Source organism: Ailuropoda melanoleuca, chromosome 15 (assembly GCF_002007445.2).
Source record: "Ailuropoda melanoleuca isolate Jingjing chromosome 15, ASM200744v2, whole genome shotgun sequence".
Lineage (NCBI taxonomy): Eukaryota > Metazoa > Chordata > Mammalia > Carnivora > Ursidae > Ailuropoda > Ailuropoda melanoleuca.
This window is the reverse complement of record NC_048232.1, coordinates 73,488,247-73,511,186: the sequence shown is the minus strand read 5'-3', so window position 1 is coordinate 73,511,186 and position 22,940 is coordinate 73,488,247. Positions and strand designations below refer to the sequence as shown.

General features: G+C 36.9%; 1 protein-coding gene across 2 annotated transcripts in view; it reads left to right on the top strand.

The window, feature by feature from the left end:
- SLC41A2 (solute carrier family 41 member 2) overlaps positions 1-22,940 on the top strand; it is a 102,186-nt gene that overhangs the window by 39,972 nt on the left and 39,274 nt on the right. For both annotated transcript variants that reach the window (XM_034643826.1, XM_011220058.3), the window contains exons 4-7: positions 4,965-5,036; positions 7,575-7,719; positions 11,364-11,510; positions 20,883-21,030. In XM_034643826.1, coding sequence (XP_034499717.1) covers positions 4,965-5,036; positions 7,575-7,719; positions 11,364-11,510; positions 20,883-21,030 — 512 coding nt within the window. The remainder of the gene's footprint in view (positions 1-4,964; positions 5,037-7,574; positions 7,720-11,363; positions 11,511-20,882; positions 21,031-22,940) is intronic.

Here is a 22,940-nt window from a genome sequence, read left to right as displayed (position 1 = left end):
AACACAAGCAGTACGAGTGGGAGAGGAAGAAGCAGGCTCATAGCGGAGGAGCCTGATGTGGGGCTCGATCCCATAACGTCGGGATCACGCCCTGAGCCGAAGGCAGATGCTTAACGGCTATGCCACCCAGGCGCCCCTTAGAGTATGTTTCTTAAGTTATAAATACCAATCCACAGCTATAGCTTTGTGGACTGGAACTCCTTATGTTTAATATAAAACTGTTTCAGTCATCTAGATTTTTAACTCCCCCCTTTCTCTGAAGCTTTACTGAGGTATAGTTGACACAAATCAACTACAGTTTCAGCACATAGTATGCACATGTGAAACCTCTACCACGGTCAAGGTTAAGAGCATCGTCACCACCCCTGCACATTCAGAAAGATATTAGGGTGTGTGTATGCAGGTATGTATATGTGCATTTTGCCATATTATGTTTTATAAAATATTTCAAGCATGTAAAAAAATATAAGGTTTGATATCATAATGGCAGAATGAAGTAATGAGTGAACCTTTCCAGAGATTAACAGTTAGAGAACCTAGACAAACTGAAGGCAATAGAAAGTGATCAAAAACAGGTAGAAGNATATAAGGTTTGATATCATAATGGCAGAATGAAGTAATGAGTGAACCTTTCCAGAGATTAACAGTTAGAGAACCTAGACAAACTGAAGGCAATAGAAAGTGATCAAAAACAGGTAGAAGCGGAGTTCACCCTCAAAAGACTAGTCTACAATGGGTAAGAACTGCAGTGTTCATAGCTTTTTTGCCTGAGGGAGTTTCCCCAATCCTTGGATCTCATGTGGCAGAAAACCTACAGTCTGACCAGTTTGAGGTGACAGAGGTCAGGGAGTCTGATAAAAAAATAAAACCAAAAACCAAAAACCAATTAGACAGAAACTTGAGTGGGACCTATACTTTAAAGACAAATCCATTGGCTAAGATTTGTGAGTTTTTGGGTTTTTTTTTTTTTTTTTTGACCAAATGCCTTTTGTGACTTGTACATAGATCTAGTGGCAGAAAGTGGAAGTTTTATTGTGTTGGATTACTAGATAACAGAACTCGGAGCTGACAGAACAGGTAGAAATTTATGGAGAAATCTCAACAGTAAGAGAACAGTAGAAAGCATGAGCCCCAAAATCTGGGTGCAAGTACTGCTCAGATTTTTGGCTGACCATGAAACTACACAGGTGCAGGGATGATCCCCAAATGGCTAGGCTAGAAAGCAATAGCAGGTAGCGGAAAGAACCAGCTTTGCTAAAAGCAAAGGTATGAGCTACTCTACACTGTGAGAGAGACAAGAGTCTGTCTGTAGTTTGCGTCTAGGCAAATTAACTGCCTATTAGAAGGGAATCCAGTAATACTTAGAAGAACATAACATTATCGGAGTCATTGAAACACATTATCACTCTGTCTAGTGTTTAACCAAAAATTATTAGATATAGGAAGAAACACAAAAGTGTGATTCATATTTAGGAAAAGTGAGATTCATACTCAGTCAATGGAAAGTGACTGAAAGTAGGCCCAGATGTTGGTTTTAACAGAATCTTTCAAAGCATCTAGTGTAAACAAGCTCAAAGAACTAAAGGAAAAAGTGTTCAGAGAGTTAAACAAATGTATGTATTAATGAGTAACTGCATAGGGAATCTTAAGAAAGAAATCATAGACAAAAAGCTGAGATTATTTCCTTTTCTAGTTGCCAAATTTTTAAATTCACCAGTTGTGTGTTTTTAAATAAAATTTTTGATTATAACAGTGCCACATGTTCAGTGATGAAAATTTGAAAAATTCACTAATGAACAAAGAAGAAAATAAAAATTATCCACAAGCCCATCATTCAGAAATAACAATGGTTAACATTCAGGTTTATTTTTTTATATACCTTTTTTGGGGGAGCACGTATTTAATATATATATATTTATATATTTTATTTATTAGAGAGCGCAAGGAGGGGCAGCAGGAGAGGGAGAAGCAGACTCCCCACTGAGCAGGGAGCCCAACGAGCAGCTGATCCCAGGACCCCTGGGATCATAACCTGAGCCAAAGGCAGATGCTTAAGCGACTGAGCCACCTAGGCACCCCAGTGTATATTGGGGTGTATATTGGGGTGCCTAGGTGGCTCAGTCATATATATATGACCAATACTTCAATGGAGACTTTCAGTACCCTTGTTTCAACTATTTACATATTAAATGTATTTTTCCAAAATCAGTTACAGTATTTGTAAATCTATAATTTCAAGGTCACTCCAACCCACTTTTATCTTTAGTCCCAATAAATCTTAAAGCCTATCCATAACTCTTGTGCTTCAGGTCAGATAAGTAACATATACCTCTATGAAGAAGTGGGGTGTAGTGATTTTATAAATTTTATAAATTTTATAAAATTTTATAAATTTTATAAAAGGTAGAGACTGCAGACTCAACCTAAGGCATTTAGATTCAAAAAATTAAAACCACTGCGTTGGCCAAAACATATCTTCAGGCTCTGACCACATCAGCTCTACTCTTTCCTTTAAAACTAGCTAGTATCTTTGCAAAAATATTGGTCTATTTTTCTAGTACTTTAAAATTAATTAATCTGGGTTATGTAGACGTCTTTATCAGATCATATCCCACTATATTTTGTCACCTTGCAAGTTCTTAGTTTTTCCTAGCTGAGTATCATCAGGTCAGTTAATCTAATTAAAGTAGGTTTAGCAACGGCCTTTAGAAGTACACTCATTCTTCTTCTCTACCCTGGAAAAATTTCGATGGTTCATATTAATCCTAGGCCACTGGACACTATAGTAGCCCAATTTTTGGTTCAGTTTTTATACTGTGGAGGCAACAAAGGTCAATTTTCTGTATCCTGCTGAACTCCCACTTTCACCCCAAATGCATGCCCATTCCATAAGTATTTTCCCTAAGTAGTTAAATTTGGATCAACACTTCTCTTTTCTCTTTTTTAAAAATCCTTGCTTCTAAAAATCTTTGCTTTATAAAAAAAAATGATTATTATTTGTGACTATATTCTACTTTGTGTTTATTTCACATAATACACTGTGATTTCACACCATAAATTATATTTCATAAATGTGAAATATGTTTTATTTCACATCATACATTAACTTGCTATTTATTATTCATGTTAGACTAAAAGGACTCTAGATTCAGAGACTTAGAGATCTGGAAGGGATTTAGAAATTGTGATCTTCATCAATTATAAAACAGATTAATTGAATAGTGTGATGTGGTTCTATAAGTATGGGTTTGGTCAGTGGAACTACCATGATATATATTGTGGCAAAAAAATTTAATTGACCAATTTGGGCTGACACAAATGTGGGCGAAGTAAAGGTCTGTGATGGGAGGGTCAGAGAGGTAGCCTGAAGCACTGGAGCAGGGGAAGAAGGCATGGGTGCATTGCAGTGTAGACCTCTGGGTGCCAACTCTGTCTGACTACCAAGACCTTACAGAAATAATGGCCTCTTCTTCGCTTCTGCCTTCCAAATCTTAGGCAAGTTCCTGTCGCTGGCAGACTGTAACCTGCAGCTCTAAGAAAGAGGATTTTGAGGAAGGTAGTTCCGGGCTTTAGAAGGGACCGGTGGCAATGGTACCAAGTGAATTTGGCACAGTGGCCTACTTAATTCATAGCATCCATTCATTCTGTGACTCACCTTTCTTCACCTTCTCCTAGACCCTAGGATATGTGTAATCCGTCTCTACTGATCATCAAGCAATTCTGGAGTCTTGATGTCTAATACTTTGTCATGGAATCATTTTCGATTGCTTCCCATACCTACAGACTTCTTTCTAAAAGTTATTAAAAATAATACCAATTTCTCTCATGCCTATTTCTTGAACACTAAACCTGAAATAGATTCACTCTTTAAACATTGCTTGTACCTTTTTACTCACTGAAGCAAAAACCCAAGTTGTTAGAGCTACAAACACAAATTTCATGAATAATGTAGATTTCCAGGCTTAGGGAAGAAATCTGCAAATAAAGGCAGCATGAATAATTATACTGAAAAACTGAGAAATCTTAATATTTGCATTGCTGGGTACTTTGAAACTAGAGCCCAGAGGGAGGTTCGAGAATTCTGTTTTCCAAATTGGTAGTGGAAATGTTGACGTAGCACTGCTGGTCTGAAGCCAGTGAGCTAAACTCTAGTCTGTCCATAAAGTACCCACAAATAACAACCCTCATGTATCTCCCACTTTACCCATTCACCTATCTTCCACAACCAAGCAGATGATGAATAATTGAAACCCAGCTCAGTATATTTTTTTATTAATAAAGATCGTTCACTGCTTTCCAAATGATTGCATTAGAAAAACTCAGCAGATTTGGATAAACATGTTTTGAATCCTAAATGGTTGAAAAGTAGCGATTTTGCTTATAGAGCAATTGAATAATAATCTTTCAGAGCGTATTCTTCCATTTAGCAGAAAGATGTATAAATTTTAATAGTGAGTTACACGATCAAAATTTATATGAACCGAATGAATTTTTTATTGCTAGCAGTTTTAGTCTTGACTCAAATATAAATTATGTACATACAAATGATTTGTTTAATCCTGGGTTTTCTGGTCACTAATTCTTCAAATTACATTAGTTTCACGATACGAATATAATGCTAGCAGCTCAAAATTATGTAATTATTTATATTGGGCGTCAGTACACAAAATTTGGAGTGTTAGGATAACATTTGATGATGTTAATTGTAAACAGTGTACTAATTGGTCCACAAGTTCTTGTGAGCTAGTAATTAAATTTAAAAAAATGTTGTTCTAAACATCTTGGGCAAGCTAAGTGTGAGATACAAGACTGGTAGTGAATTCAGAATTATATTTCAAGTACAGTGTGAGTTCATCAGATTTACTAAAGAATTATCTTTGGCTCTAAGACTTCATATACTTGTTTAAACAGTGAAAGCATATAGATCAGTCAGTGATAGATGATGAAAGTATCTATTTTAACAGGTAAATATTGGGAAGATGGATTCGCCCATTGAAAAGTGGAACCTCATAATCGGCAACTTGGCTTTAAAGCAGGTAAGTGATGCATATATTTGTTTACAGATCCTGGGTTTATACATCTTGGGTTTTACTTGTAAGAGTGGAATAAATCTTGGTGCTATTAAGTTTACCAGCTAATTATTTCAGGGGACCCAAAACAATAATTTAGTACCATGAAAAAGTGATAGAATAAATGGATACTCATGACCTCTAAAAAGTTTTCTGTCTCTAGAAATTGATCAGGTTTTTCCAAATATGAAAATGATAAAAAGAGAAAAATACATAAATTTTGAATCATGTGTTATAGAGCCAGAATTTGAGTATTTGAGTTAGTATCTGTACAAACAAATATTTAGCACTTCATTGCTTAGGTTTTATTTTTCTACTTTGATTTTTTTAAAGTAAATCTTATATATTATAGTCATATGTTTATTTAAAATGAGTTTTTCCTAATTTGTTATTGTTACTAGTAACACTCTAGCAAGTGGGCTTAAGGAACACTCACTAATTTTAATGTTAGCTTAATTGGGACATCATATTGAGAAACATGGTTGCAGAAAAGTAATTTCATGTATTGCATTTTGAAGACATAGAAATAAAAGAATTTTTGGAATATGGGCTTTAAAAAAAAATCTGTGCAGCTGCTTCTAAGATCTCAGGGTTAGAAATAAGTCTGGGATTTAATCTCAGCTCTAACGTTAACCAGCTGTATAAACTTTGTTAATTTACTTAACTTCTCTGGGCTTCTTCGCCCCTTTCTTTTGAATCACAGTATTGCATTAGAGATGTCAATGTTCCCTTCCAGCTTGAAATTGTAGGAACCTACTCAGGGGTAATAAATATTTAACAACAAGAAGGCTACTATAAATTAATATATAAATTAAAATTTGAAAATATATTCCATTTTATTCTTTAAATATTCTAACCTATTACCAAGTAATACAAGTGGTAGTGTAAATTATTCATCACATCATTCTAAGAACTTCCATCCCAGCTTTCAATTTTTCTTTCCACTCTTCGTCTGCACCCTTGCCTTGTCATCTTCCCTCCCTGCAGCTTTGGTCAGGATGGGAGCCAGAGATGGCGCTGGTTTTCCACCACATGGATCAGCTTCACAGCGTCTGTGAGCACCCAGAGATTCTTCTCAAATCTTGTGTGCGTCTGTGTTTTCATAGAGAACAGAATCTTTACAAAATTTTTGCCAGACTGTCAAAGGAGTCCAGGACACAAGCACAATTAGGAATCTGTGAATTGGATTCCCTTAGGGCTTCTTTTTTTTTTTTTTTTTTTTAAAGATTTTTATTTATTTATGTGACAGAGAGACAGCCAGCGAGAGAGGGAACACAGCAGGGGAGTGGGAGAGGAAGAAGCAGGCTCCCAGCGGAGGAGCCTGATGTGGGACTCGATCTGGGATCGCGGATCCAGGAACGCCGGGATCACGCCCTGAGCCAAAGGCAGACACCTAACGACTGCGCCACCGAGGCGCCCCAGGGCTTCTTTAGTTCTCACCTTGTACTTAATAGGATTCTAAGAGTTCCCANGCGGATCCAGGAACGCCGGGATCACGCCCTGAGCCAAAGGCAGACACCTAACGACTGCGCCACCGAGGCGCCCCAGGGCTTCTTTAGTTCTCACCTTGTACTTAATAGGATTCTAAGAGTTCCCAGTCAGTGTTACCTTCTTTAGTTGCCCGGCTTGCTTTGTGCCAGCACTGTGGGAAGCACTTTTCTATTTATGTAACTCACTGAAATCTCAATTTTCAAATTTGATATTACTCTTGTCACTTTCCAGACCATGACTGGTTATTTGTGAGGTTACTTTTTAATGTCTGTCCCACCCACCCACCAACAGCGGGGGGGAGAACAGGGGGTAGATTTATTTTGAGTACCGTGTGGCCCAAGACCAAGTGCCTTGTATAGATTCTAAAGATTTTATTTTTTTTTTCTTTGCTAGAGAGAGAGCACAAGCAGGGGCAGCGGCAGGCAGAGGGAGAAGCAGGCTCCCTGCTGAGCAAGGAGCCCAATGCAGAATTCTATCTCAGGACCCTGGGATCATGACCTGAGCCAAAGACAGATGCTCAACTGACTGAGCCCAGGCACCCCTAGATACTCAATAAGTACTTGTTGAATGAACGAATTTAAATAACTTGCCACAAGATTGGGTGATACAGCCAGGAGGCACACTCCTATCATTTGATCATAAAATCCAATCTCTTACCACCACTGCCTCTGGAGTCAAACTTCAGTTATAAGGATTGGATACCTTTAAGTCTTAAGGGTGGTATCTTCTTAGATGATCTGTGGGTTACACCATCCAACTCACCTGGGGTGCTTGATAAAACCAGATTCCTGGACCCCTTCCCATATGCACTGGCACCAGATTATGGCAGTTTGAGAACTCAGCGCCTTAGGGAATATTAAAACTAAAATAAGCGGCTTCTTCAAAAGGTAATGATGCAGCTCAATGACCGGACGCACTACTTTCTTCTGACTTTTGGTATGGGTATTTACATAATCAAGTAAAAACTGTTTGTGAAATGAATAATTCAGTTGGATTTTCTGAAACAATGTTTAGGTTCAAGCGACAGTGGTTGGTTTTCTAGCAGCTGTGGCAGCGATTATACTGGGCTGGATTCCAGAGGGGAAATCCTATCTTGACCATTCTGTCCTGTTGTGCTCTGGCAGTGTAGCAACTGCGTTCATTGCATCTCTTCTACAGGGTAAGTAGATTATAAATGTCCACCCTGCGGTCTTGCACCTTCAGATAATTTATTTTCCACGTTCACTACTTTTATTCACAGGCTACTGTTCATTATAACATGAACAGAGAAAGTTTTTAAGTTTGTATTTAAATTCCAGTTAGTTAACATCAATGTAATATTAGTTTCAGGTGTATCATACAGCACTCCAGCACTTCCATATCTGACTCAGTGTTCATTAGGAGAAGTGTACTCTTAATCCCCTTCACCTGTTTCACCCATTCCCCCCATGCACCTCCATTCTGGGAACTACGAGTTTGTTCTCTACAGCTAAGAGTCTGTTTCTTGGTTTGCCTCTCTCTCTTTTTTCCCTATGTTCATTTGTTTGTCTCTTAAACTCCCCATATGAGTGAAATCATATGGTATTTGTCTTTCTCTGACTTACTTCACTTAGCATGGTACTCTCATCTACGTCATTGCAAATGGCAAGGTTTCTTTCTTTTTATGGCTTAGTAATATTCCTGTGTGTGTGTGTGTGTGTGTGTGTGTATACACACAGACCACATCTTCTTTATCTCTTCATCACTTGATGAACTTTTGAGCTATTTCCATAGTGGCCATTGTAGCTAATGCTGATATAAACACTGGGATGCATGTATCCTTTTGAGTTTGTATTCTTGTATTCCCAGGGTAAATAACCCAGTAGTGCAATTGCTAGATTGTAGGGTAGTTCTGTTTTTAACTTTTTGAGGAACCTCCATTCTGTTTTCCCGAGTGGCCACACCAGGCTACGTTCCCACCAAGAGTGCAGGAAAAAGAGAAAATTTATCTATAAGCTTTTAGAATGTCTTATTTCAGATATACTTACATATGATATGTATAAGTCTTAGTATAGAACAGGCTTTCTGAGGTTGTCTCCTGGCCTTGTGTACTCTGGTAGAGTTTCCAGTGAGATCAGGAAAATAATCTAGGTATTCATTAGTTTCTGTAAATTAAATTGAGAAACTGCTTTCTGGAAATCATGCAGAGTATTTACTGGCTTGTCATTTGAGTAACAAGGATTCTAGGAATTCTGAATTTCAAAAGCAGTCCCTCTGTTAAAATTTCTTAAAGTTTCAGATTTCAAAAAAATTCCTTCACTTTTTCTGTGGCAATACAAATATAACCATATGTTCGACATAGTATATTGCTGGCTATAGACTTTGAAAGAGCCAGAAGATTTTAAAAATTAACTACCTTAGAATTTTTCAGTCAGGGTATCGTTATTTGTATTTATTTATAAAGAACTTAACACTAGAGAACTAGCTTATTATGAAATCATAATCATAAAGACTTGGTTTTATTTGTTTATTTATTTATTTTTAAAGATTTTTTATTTATTTGACAGAGATAGAGACAGCCAGCGAGAGAGGGAACACAAGCAGGGGGAGTGGGAGAGGAAAGAAGCAGGCTCCCAGCAGAGGAGCCTGATGTGGCTCGATCCCAGAACGCTGGGATCACGCCCTGAGCCAAAGGCAGACGCTTAACGACTGAGCCACCCAGGCACCCCTCTTTTTAATTTATAATTGCCATCTTCTTACCCTTATATCACCAGCAAGGTAAAAAATAGAAAATTCTCATGTCAGGTGATTATACAAGTGTTAAGCTAACTTTTTTGGTTAGGTTCTGGAAATTTAGGGAATCTTACTAAAAGTAAGACTTGATCCACAATATTTTCAAGCCTTTTGTTTCAGTACTTAAATTGTATTAGGGGTAGTTTCTTGTCTATATATAGAATTACCAGAATTCAGTCTAGCCAAAGCAGGGTGAAGTTAAGCTACTGGGAGATTAATTTCTGGTGAAAATCAAAACAAAAAACAACAAAAACAAAACCCCTAAAGCATTAGCTTCTTTTTCTTTACGTTCATTTCCTTCTGTTTTCTTTCTAATCTTGTTTTATTTCAAAAGAATTGTTTTAAAAGTTTTCAGTAACAGCTGTTCTATTGCTTAGGACTTTCAAAATCGTAAGAATTCAGACTTTTAAAATACATTTGCTTAAAGTCTCTTACTTTGAATAATGTGTATTCTAATTTTATGATAGCTTGACCTTTATATATGGAGAGCAGATACTATTAACCACCTTTTGTAGGTGAGAAAACAGACCCAGGTAAGGTGACTTGTCCAATTTCATCAGTTTGCAGAAAATCAGAATTACAACCTGTTTCCTGACTCCCAGCTCTTTCCACTGGTCCATGCTGGCAAAATAATTTTGGCTTTATAGGGTGGTAGAAAACACTGGACTAGAGTTACTTACAAGTTTTTTGACCTTAAGCAGGAACTTAAAACCTATTCCCAGGACTTTAGTTTTATTATCTATAAGATGAGTATGCTAGAATAAAATCATTTTGAGTCATTGTCAGTGTAAAAATGCTGGATTTTTTTCCTATAGCCATATTTGGCTTCCATACTGGTTTATGGTTAGCACATAAGCACTAATCTTACATATTCTTTGCACTGCATCCTCTAAATTTTGGCATGAGAAAATGTATACCCCTGGGTATGGATGTAAATGTTATCATCCTCCCTCACCATTTCTATGATTCAAGAAAATAAATATTTAGGAATACAAGTACACAGTCATATTTTCATCTTCTGTTCTCTAGTTGGAAGTTCATAGAAACTTTGGTTTTAAAGAATATCCTATGGGGTGCCTGGGTGGCTCAGTTGTTAAGTGTCTGCCTTTGGCTCAGGGCCTGATCTCAGGGTCCTGGGATCGAGCCCCACATCGGGCTTCCTTCTCCCCTGGGAGCCTGCTTCTTCCTCTCCCACTCCCCCTGCTTGTGTTCCCTCTCTCACTGGCTGTCTCTTTCTCTGTCAAATAAATAAAATCTTAAAAAAAAAAAAAAGAATATCCTATAGGGGTACCTTGGTGACACAGTTGGTTAAGTGTCTGACTCTTGGTTTTGGCTCAGGTCATGATCTTGGGGTTGTGAGATTGAGCCCTTCATCAGCCTCCGTGCTCAGCAGGAAGTCTGCTTGAGATTCTCTCTCCTTTCTCTGCCCCTCCTGCTTGTGCACTCTCTCTCTCTCTCAAAATAAATAAATAAATCTTAAGAAAAAAAACAAAAGGATATCCTTTACAGAGACTGCTTTTCGTGTTTTGGCCTCCAGTGTTCATTTTTATTATTTCCCTTCTCTTAATGCTTCATCACTTTTAAATAATAAAACGAAGCAAGCATTCTGGCTACCACCATGTAGACAAATCTGTTTTTTTTGGTCTTCTTCCCAATTGCTGTGCATATAAATATGATTCACCTTTCTTTGACATTTTCATACTTAGAGGGTTAAAATAAAATCTTCAGGTTTGATACACACAAATATATTACATCTGAGACATAAATGTTATTAAATTTGAAACTTTTGCTTTAATGTTATTTTACAGTAGCTTTTCAGGTCTCTAAATGCAACAGTGAACTTCTTAAATCTTCTATGATCCCTACTTGGAATTTGTTGAAAGGCATTTTGCCAAAGCATTAGAGTAAAATGTTTTGTTTGCTTTAGTCAGCTTATCTAAGCAGTCTAACTGGAACTGATGTGCTGTTTGTCTAGCCTTTATATTTCAGTATTTAGAGGATTGATTTTCTCTAAATCATAGCATAAAAAGTAATGAGTTTTCTTTCTTCCAGGAATAATAATGGTTGGGGTTATCGTTGGTTCAAAAAAGACTGGCATAAATCCTGATAACGTTGCTACCCCCATTGCTGCTAGTTTCGGCGACCTCATAACTCTTGCCATATTAGCCTGGATAAGTCAGGGTTTGTACTCCTGTCTTGGTAAGTTAACCTGGAATTAAATATAATGTGCTGTTCAGAGTCTTTTAAAATAAATATTGTTGCAGCAATGCCATGAATCCTTGGTGGCCTTCATCTGTTGTAGAGCGGTGGTTGAGACTGAACAGAACAGTAACTGCCGTTTGTTGTATACCTGCTATGTGTTGTGGTTCTCCTATGTATTTTTTTCTCACATTTTTTTTCTTATGGAGTTTAAAACTCTATAAGATAAGAATTATCATCTCTAATTTCAGATGAGAAAACTGAGGCTCGTAGAGGTTATGTTAACCAAAAAGTTACCATGAAAATTAGCCTGAATGTTGTGTAAAGTTGGAGACATCATATATTCATGTATACATATATATTATAATATAATATATTATATATTATATAATATTATATATTAATGATATAATTCCTATAATAGTGACAGATTATAATTATACTATTATATAATAATTATATATATAATTCCTGATAATAGTGATAGATTATGTATAGAATCTAATGAATTATTTTAACACAATTATTATCAATGTAAATGAATATGACTTATGAGCATTGGTTTAGTGCTAAAAGTTGGCTATGGTTTTATTTTTTTAGATGCTAAATTAAAAAAAAAAAAAAGAAAGAAAAGGAAACAGAAACCCACAGACTACTACAAGAAAAAAAAGAAAGATAGTTTATAAGCCAAGCCAGAAGCAAACATTTATTCATACATCCTCATATATTTTGTGGATTCTATACAGATTTATGGTATACTTTAAAATAAGTCTAAAGTACATTTGGTTTGAAGAAGTAAGTCTCAGATGCATGTTTTTGAACTAAAGAAAGGGCTTTAACCTAACAAAGGCAATCATTTATTAATGGAAGCTTCATTTAGTATATAAAATTACCTTAAATTATTTAATGAGTGGCATAAAAACAATGGTCAGTAAAACCATATGTTCAAGGAAAATTCTTCTCATTTAGAAATAAGATATGTCCACTTGAAGCAAGGTAGAAGACAATAAATTATCAGTGGCCTAAATGTAATAAGATCTTATTCATATAGGTCTTGGGTTTTCATTGTTGTTGTGAAATATACAAGGAATGCTGTGTGTACAAGTATATTCAGGGTAATGGTCCATTCTTTTCTCTTCCAGTCAAATAAAGCACAGAAGATGAGTTATGTTAGTAAAGGGATCATCTTCAATTTATTGTTGGGGTGATAATTAGTCATACTTTTCCCCTCTATTTTATAAAAGTTAGAAATTCATACTGACGTCAGGGATTAAAATATGGCTAGTATTAGAGAATGCGACTTAATATTCTTCTCCTACCCTATTAATTCACTCATTTACCCGCTCATGGGCAGGCAGCTGGGTGACTTGTAGGCCTCATCTCCGCACAGAAATGGGCTACTAACTGTGTTGGGGAGGGGAGACTCATCAATAGGCTGGATCGCAAAAGACAATTTAGTGCCCCTTTCCCTAGTCTTACCAATTAGACAAGTGTCTCCCCTGTGAGGAAGAGTGGGGAGGAGAATGGAAGGGGGAAGGAGAAGAGGGTGAAGGTTTTCTACCTGTTATTATTCTGTGGGTCTTGGTAGGAATATTGAGGGTGGGTTGGGATGGGACTGGAAGGTTGGTAGTGTTTCTAGGGTGGGTTGCCTTACACACATAAACAGAAAAGGTATATTTGCAGACTTGGGTGCTCAAATTACCATGAAGTCATTTGTAACACATTTCTCAGCTCCTGGTTGAATACCAGGATGTCTCCTCAGTTGAAGTCTGAGTAGTAAGAAAGGAAGAAAGAGAATGCCATTGAAGAATGTCATCCTAATAAATAAGACAATTGTTATAATGATATAGAATCAGTATTATGAGATTTCAGAAGATAAATCAACTTTTGGGGAAAATAATGTGTGCTGATTTATTTTATTTTGTTATTATTTTTTAATTATAGTTGATTTAACAGGGAAGAAGGGTTTTTTCTGGTGTAGTGTTGGATTATAATGTGTCTACGTTTTGAGCACTAGGGGGCCTCATAAGATCAGCGTAGTGTTAGTGGTAGTCTGAGTGTAAAGGTTAGGAAGAGTCACATTTAAATTCTGAGACTATTCACCCTGCTGTGCTGCCTAGTTTTTGGAAACAAAGTTTAATTCCTGAACTATGCTGGAAACACTCAGCAGTCTTCAGAGATAAAGAGGATTTCATGGCAGCTCCAGGCTTTCGTTAGATAGAGGCTGTGTGTTACACGGCTCCCAAAGCACTGGGCGTTTTGAAAAGTCTCTCTTAATTCCCCACCTAGAATTTCGGATACTTAGAATGACTTGGAACAGCTCCCCTCTCGTCTTGTTAGTTTTGATGCATGTACTGAAGTTCACTCTACATTCATTTAATGTGTTACTTTTCTTTTGGCCCCGATAAAATTTGCTGATTTCTGATATCTGAAAGTACATACAGGATTTTTCCTCTTTTCACCTCACCAGTTCTCCACAAAAAGGACAAAATAGGCCCAGAGCTTTGTTTATTCCTCTTGACTTTATTTTGTACAGTCACTTAAGTCTTTGTTGCTCAGTTAACAAAGTTAAAGTTTTAGCCTTCTGTTAAACTTCCAGGAGTTGGCAGAAATGTGTCTTCCAACACCCTCCCTGCTCCAGCCAGACTCACCCAGTTACTGATTCTCATACATCAGCCATGCTTTTTCTCTTTTTTTCCATCTGTCATTCCCTTCCCCTTCATTAAGGCCAGTCAGAGGCCTCATTTTCAATGCTAAATTCATACAGTTCCCTAATGTTAATTGATATTTGCCTCCTCTGAATTCCTGTAGCCCTTCACTGGTACTTCCCTTGTAATGTTCTTTACATTTTACTGATCGTTATAGCTTTTTGTGTGAGTGTAGTACCTTCCTTTATGAGGGTATAACCTTCTGAAGACAAAATTGTGTGTGCTTTTTAAGTCTATACCTGTCTGTCTGTCTATCTACCTATCAACATCCCATAGGGCCATATACGTAAATGGATGTTAAATAAATAACACTTGATGAAATGCTGTATATCTTTTGAAAGCTATCCAGTTACTGTGAGTAGAAGCTATTCAGGAAGTGGTACACACATGGAAATAGAAGATAGCTATCTTTCTGAATGATTTTGCTATATTCTTTGTCCAATAACAGAATAGATTGTACAAAAATGAGGACACAGTATTAGAGAAATATTGGAAGAGTATCTTGCCTTAGCAGAAAGTATCAGGGGATTAGTATCCCTACAGAAAAATTAAAATGGTAGCATATGGCTAGGAGAGATCTTGAAATAGAAGCAAAAATAGAAAGTTAGTTTAGAAAGTAATCTGAGCTCTGGACTATGATATGCTTTGCTATGACTTGCCAAGAAGATAGAAAGGCATTTATTCATGCATGGAGTAATGTTTAAACAATAGTAATTTTAAAAAGCTATTAAAAGGGTGAAGTTAGGCCAACAACCGAAATAACTGTACACAATGATTGCTGCCCTTTCTTTCTTCTGGTTTGCATACTTTAAGAGGATTTAAAAAACCCCTTTTCAGTTATTTATAACTGCACGGCTGTTTAATTCTGGTATGTACATGATTTTATCGATTTGAAAAATTGTCAGCTCTTCTCTTTTTAGGCAAGATCTGAGAAGCAGAATGTTGATTGATTTCTCAGTCTTCGAGGTTAACTTTAAAAAGATGGCTTAGTTGAAGCCATAGGAGCAATCACGATCGGCCTTAGGTTGCTTCAGTCTGTGGAAACTAACGGGGATGCCAGCTAATTATTCACAGGGCGTTCTAGGATATCACTGCCTGGATGTGAGTGGTGATATGAGTAGAATTTAAATTTATCTTGCTTGTCAGTCTTCTTCAGAGGTTTTCAGCACTCACCATCTTAGTTTAGAGTGATTCCTGGAAGGTCAAGTTAGTGAGAAAATTCTGATAGTTATAATGGAGGGCATTAAAAAAAAAAAATGAGCAACTTACCATGCCCCTTGCTTTGCTGCTCATACACAAACAGCCGTCATATAAGAATGTCACTCACAGGAGCTACATATTTCAAAATAATTTAGGGTAAAAATAATGAATGTTGTTAATGAAATTAGGTAACAGTTGTTGCAAAATGCCACCAACAATCTAATAAAAGGTACAAGCCATGAATCAGAAAGATGGCTGTTATGTTTGGCAGTTAAGTGGAATCACAGCGATTTGAACCGCTTTAGCTGTGTTCATCCTTACTTTTCTGTAGTTTATGTCACAGAAACAATACTAATGCACACGGACATTTCTTAGGCTTAAAATTCTGCAAAGCTTTATCTGTACACCTGTATTCATTTCCTATTGCGGCTGTAACAAATTACCACAAATTCTGTGGCTTAAAACAATAGAAATGAGGGGTGCCTGGGTGGCTCAGTCAGTTCAATGTCTGCCTTTGGCTCGGGTCATGATCCCAGGGTTCTGGGATCAAGTCCCGCATTAGGCTCCTTGCTCAGCAGGGAGCCTCTTCTCCCTCTGCCTGCAGCTCTTCATGCTTGTGCACTCCTCTCTCTCTCTGGCATATAAATAAATAAAATTTAAAAAATAAACAAAACAGCAACAACAACAGAAATGGATCTTCTTACAATTCTGGAAGCCAAAGTCTAAAATGACTTATGCTGGACTAAAATCAAGGTGTCAGCAGGGCTGGCCTCTTCTGGAGGGTTTAGGGGAAAATGCATTCCTTGGCTCTTTGACCCGGTGGCTGCCAGCATTCCTTGGCTTGTAGCTGTATTACTCAATCTCTGTTTCTGTGGTCACGTTGCCTACTCTTCTGGAGTCAGATCTCCCTCTAACTTCTGCCTGGCAGTACACCTGTGATTACATTTCGGGCTCACCCTAATAACCCAGGGTAACTTCTGCACTTCAGAATATTTGACTTCCATCTGCAAAGTTTCTTTGGCAATATAAGGTAATTATTCACGGGTTCTAAGGATTAGGATGTGGGCGTATTTGAGGGTCATTATTCAACCTACTACAGTGCCTATTCTGATATACTCAGAAATTAGTACAAAATATTATTTTGACTAGGATCATTGAAATGTATTTCATTTTGAAGGAAGTCAGTATTTTAGATTTTGACATGAATGCAGAAGTTCGTGGTTGGCTTTTAATCAACCATTTTCTCTTGCCGATTGTATCATTAGTGGTTTCTAAAAGTAATTCCTTAGTTTTATGACATCTATAAAATACCAATATATCCTACAAAGAGAAATGTTTTAGAATCTTCCCTTTTCCTATATTTGTAATTTTTCCTTAGCCATCGGAGTTGGGTTAGGTCTTAGCCAGGAAAAAGATAGGAGGGTCCTATGCAATCATAATTTGGTAGTTATGGGCCTATTAGATTTGGCAGGAAATTGAGATAGAATGGGTTTACAGTAAATCCATTTTATAAATTTTTATTTTTGTCATGGTTTCCCCACTTTTTTAAACCCTGCATACCCTGGACCCAGATACATTTAGTGTTAACATTTTACCCTGTTCGCTTTGTCTTTTGTTTTCTGTCTCTATATGTATGTATGTATGTTTGTATATTTGTATATATTTTTTCTTTGTCTTTAAGACATTGCAATTTTTGAAGACTATAGTTGCCCCTCCTCTTTTTCCATTGTTAGAATTTGTAAAAATTGAGGTACAATTCACATGCCACACAGTTCACCTTTTAAAAAGTGTACAATTCAGTGGTTTTTAGTACATTCATAAGATTGTACAAACTATTTTATAATTCCAGAACATTTTCATCATCCCCAAAAGAAACCTTCAGCTGTCACTCCCCATTATACCCTTTGCCCAGACCCTGCAACCAGTAGTCTACTTTCTATGGGTTTGCCTGTTCTAGACATTTCCAAAAAAATGGAATTATCCATATACGATCTTTTATGTCTGGCTTCTTTCAATTAGTATGTTTTTCAAGTTTCACCTGCATTGCAGCATGAATCAGTACTGAATAATATGACATCGTATGAATATACCACATTTTGTTTATCCATTTACCATTTCGTGGACATTTAGGTTGCTTCCACTTTGGGGCTATTATGAAAAATGCTGCTGTGAACACGCTTATACAAGTTTCTGTGTGAACATATGTTTTCAGTTCTCTTGTTATTTACCTAGCAGTGGAATTGTTGGGTCATATGATAACTCTGTTTAACTTTTTGAGGAACTGCCCACTCATTATTTTTAGTTTATTTACTGAGAAAAATTTCCCCCATTTTGAAAGTTCAAGCAGTGATTCTGGGGTTGGGGTGGAAGGTGCCTCTTTCCACTTCAGATGTCCTTCCAGAGATTTAATGTTGAGAATAACTTAAAAGCTGAGTAGGACATTCCTCTTTTGACCCGAAAACGAAGTACTAAGATGATCTGACATAGCAGGATAGTTCTTTTCATTTGTGTTTAGTGGATTTAGTGGATTTTATTGGATTTTGATTTAGTTTTCTGTTTCATCCTACAAAGAGGTTGTTGGCAATCTCAGTAAGTAAGTAAGCAATCTTAGTAAGTAAGAATTGCTTTCTAGTTGGGATGTTATTTACCCTTATCTAGTATTTTAACAAGGAGAACTGGGAATCCATTCAATAAAGTTTTTTTTCAATCCTTTATAAAATTCATGGAGAAAATGACACTATGTATAACATATTAGTCATATCCCTTTAAATGAAGAAAATATTCAAATGGATTTTGTTAGCATAATTATTTTGAAGATGTGATCTAGATAAAGCCATGAGAAAATTTGGTTGGATATTATTTTAATATTTATAGTAATTGTTTATTCCTACCTGATAGGAAAAAAAATTGAGTTTCTTCTGGTTCAAACATCTTTAATCATAAGTGAGAGATCTTTAAATATCTTAAGATGAGGAAATACAAAGCTCAATCAAGATAAAATCTGGATAAGGATTGAAGAATTTTGTGAGGTGCCAGAAAAATTTAGTAACACCTTGATCAGCTAAATAATATTACCAAAAATGTTTTGGGATGGTGTTACTGTTTCAGGAAGGGATAGGCAACTTTATCCCTGGGGATATTTAGAATTAAGTATAAAAATATTGGAGAATCAAATTCATGGTATTAATGGTTTTATGCTAAAGAGGTAAAACATATACTTTTAAATATACTTGTAACTTTGCCCATCAGAGAAACATGTCAGTCTTCTATCTTAAATTTGTAATTAAGTAATTGACTTATTCTTGTGATTTTTAAATTTAAATATTCCAAAATTGTATGCATTATATGAATATTTATGAAAACTTAAAGACTTGCCATATTTGTATGTTTAATTTATTAAATTTGTGAAGATTATCTTAAGTGCTTGGAAACTTTTGAGAGACATGAGAAATGTCTAAGATCAATCTCAGTGTATTAACTAAGTTTGTAAATGTGACTAAATATTATTCCAAACACTTCAGAATAATTTTTGGTTGGATGCTAGACACTGTGAATGTAATAACATTAAATGCTCAATTGTTTTGTTTTTCTTTACAAAGTGTTTGACTTTGTTCTTGTAGGCAGTTAATTGTAGATTAGCTTGAGCCTTAACAAGTCTTGGTTTCAAGCTTTATTGGAACCAACCTTGAGTAGACTTTATACTAGGGCTGGTCCTTCTACTAAGATGTGACCCTTCTCAGGTCTTTACTAAATGTTCTCAACGTTTGAAGAGGCCTCTCCTCTCTACAGGATTGGCTCTTGAATGACTTCCAGCCCTCTGTAAACTCTGGGAATTTTTTCATCTTACAACTCCACAATTATTCTTGGCCTAGACTTGTGGAGTTCACCCTGTGCATGCATGGCTTAGTATTCAGTTCACAAGCTCTTTCTCTGAGAGCTTCCTCTTCTCCAGTATTTTATCCTATAAATTCCTGCTGCCCTAGCCTTACTCTGCTGGAGTTTTCCCTTCCTGAACTGTGGTATGGGATGTGCCTTTAGTCAAAAAGCTGAGGGTGTGGGGTGCCTGGGTGGCTCAGTCATTAAGCGTCTGCCTTCAGCTCAGGTCTTGATCCCAGGGTCCTGGGATCGATCCCCACGTCGGGCTCCCTGCTAAGTGGGTAGCCTGCTTCTCCCTCTCCCACTCTTCCTTTAGCTGTCTCTCTCTCTCTCTGTCAAATAAATAAAATCTTAAAAAAAAAAAAAGCTGAGGGTGTTGTAGGCTTATCTCATTTCTTTCCCTTTTCTCAGGGATCTCAGGGATCACAGTCTTGCAATGCTTGTTTTCTAATATCTGAAGACTGCTGATATCTACCCATATATCTCTATTCTAGTCATTTCTGAAAGGACTTAAAATTTTGTTCAGAGGTGACATACAGCATGTCTACAAAGCCAGACAAATAGCTAAGCCCAAAGTCAATGAGGCAGAGAAATATATTCACTCTATAGGGAAACATAACAAGAATGGAGAGAGAATGAATAATTGTGATCAAGTAAGACAGTTTACCACAAAGGGGTTATAACAAAGTCCTGGCAATCTGCTATCTCAGTGTGTTCCAAATAGCAAGATGTTAATGATAATGGCAATGATAATTATGATGATAGTAAGTGTTCAATGAATATTAGCTAGGTGCTTGGGCACTATTCTACTTACATGTACTCATTCTCTTAAGACTCACAATAACTCCATGAAATAGGTACTATTATTATTGCCATTTTATAGATAAGGAAATTGAAGTTTATAGAAATGAAATTTCTTGTCCAAGGTAGGTTGTAACACTGCAATGTGAAACTAGGTAGTCTGGCCAAACTATGGTTAATACAGTGTACTGTATTCTGTCTTGGCATATTAAGGGTTCTGAGAAGTTCAGCAGTAAAGAAAGGTGTTTACCTTTATTAAACTTCATTTTCTATTTTATTTTGGAGCTTAGAATGCTCTTTAGAACGCTTGTTGGGGGGATATCTATTATCAATTGATTGGCCAGTATTCCTTGGAATGTTTGTACTATAAGATCCTTGTGGGCAAAAATAATACCCCGTTTGACTCTAGAGGTCCTCATACTTGTGAGGGTAGTCACATGAGATGATGCCTAAAAAACGTTTAGCACAGTACTTGGTAAATAATAGGAACCAAATAAATGTTGGCTTTTTTACTGTTGTTGTCCTTACCGTGATTATTGCAATTCTCCTCTAGCTCAGATAGCTATTGCAATAAATGTTCATTGAATTAATGTATTTGTTCTCAGTTATATTATTTAATATTTTTTTACCTTATCTATAGTTTAAATTTTGTGAAGTTTAGAGAAAATATATAGCATGTGAATGTGTTGGATAACATCCTGTCTCCCGGGAAACTTGTACTTTTAATATCTACATTTGCTATATGATTAGAAGAGAGATTGAAATGTTGTCTCTGTTTTAATTTTAGACAACTATTACTACATTTCTCCGTTAGTTGGTGTCTTTTTCTTGGCTCTAACTCCTATCTGGATTATAATAGCTGCCAAACATCCAGCCACAAGGACAGTTCTCCACTCAGGCTGGGAGCCTGTCATAACAGCTATGGTAATAAGTAGGTTAGTATTGAAATGTGTGTGCATGTGTTCTGTATGCCTGTATCTGTGTGTATATTCAAACCTCAGCAGCCTGTTTTTATTTCTTGGGTCAATCATCTTATATAGCCAGGTCTTTATTATTAATATCACACAGGTAATAGGGATATTAGTCCCAGGAGTTATTGAAATCAGTAGACCAGTTTCAAACTTTTTTCTAATCAAATCCTTACCAGATTGATGAGTAAGATTTGGTGGTGGTGTGTGTGTGTGTGTGTGTGTGTGTGTGTGTGTGTGTGTGTGTGTGTGTTCACCTGACATTACTTATTTTTAATAGTAAGTTATTCGCCTAAGTATCAGAAAGCCTTAGAAACGGACATATCATTTGACTACTTCTACTCCAGCAGGACGGAGGATATAATTAAGGACATATGCAAATGATTAAGTTGTAAGGATCCTCATCACAGTGGGATTTTTAACAACAAGAAAAGAAAGAGACCACCTTAGAGGTCTAGCAACCCGGTATCGAACAAGTAAATTGCAGTGTAGTCACAAAATGGAATATTAGCCACTAAAAATAACATTGCAACATTTTTATTGACATGGGAAGATGTTCACTCTACATTTGGTGAAAAGAGCAAGCTAGAAAAGAGTATGAATTTCTTGTTAAACATGATGTATTGACACACATTTGTCTTCTTCCTTCCTGAAACTACTAAAATGACAGTAATAGAACAGAAAAGCTATAAAACCACAAAGACAGAAGGGGAGCAGAGAGGACAGCAGGTGCGAGATTCAACAGAATTAGTAAAACAGGAATCGGATGGATGATTTTTAACTGAACTAGCAGAATGGAAAGAAAAAGCTAAAACCTAACCTCCTGCAGGGCGAGGGGACACCTATAAGAAGCAAGCGGTTCTGAGATCTGAGCCTCAGAAACCCAGAAAGGTGGAGGAAATAGAAACACTAAGTAATTCTCAGAGCCAAAATGAAGAAGATTGGTTGAAAGTTTATGTAAGAAGCAATTAGATCCTAAAAGCCCTTCTCCAGCTTGACCACCCAAGTGACTGCCCCCTCCCACCTTGGCAGAAGACAAGAACTTAACTCTGGAGAGACTGACTCAGAGAGGCTGTGGATTTGGAAACACCTGTACATGTGAGGGTGTGGATTACGCACGGTATGAAAAATAGGATTAAGTGAAAATCTAGATGCTGAGCAGTGAAAACCCTATCCCCCTTCCTTTTCCTTGCTCATGGAATGCTGGCAGTCAGGCATCTACCCCCCAGGCAAAATATTAGAATAATTCCTTTCTGGGGAAACTCATCAGCACACACACAAAAACTTGTGGATATGACCCTTGTGGGTCCTTTAGTGAAAGAGCTGCATGGCCACCTGACACTTCCTCGGGAGGCCTATCTGCTGACGAGCTCTGCCTCTGTACACACAGAACTCCAAGCGTGCTCTGCAGTGCCCCTTACTGAGGAGTGGACAGTGAAAGGCTCACCGGACATTTGATTAAGGCTTCTAACATGAAAGACAGCAGAAAAATGGTACTCAAAGAAAGTGCAGGGATAGTTGAAAGATCTCAAAAAGCTCTCATCAGTGTCCTCAGAGCAGTAAGAGAATCTATGGCAACCTTAATGCAAGAACAGAATGCTCTAATAAGGAGGATTTGAAAAATAGGAAGAGCTTTTGGGAATTAAGACTATATAGAGGCACCTGGGTGACTCAGTCGGTTAAGCGACTAACTCTTGATTTTGGCTCAGGTCATGATCTCGGCGTCCTGGGGTAGAACCCCACATCAGACTCTGTGCTCAGCAGGAAGTCTGCTTGTCCCTCTCCCTCTGCTCCTCCTCCTGCTCGCTCTCTCAAATAAATAAATAAATAAATAAATAAATAAATAAATAAAATCTTTTAAAAGGTTTTTGTTTATT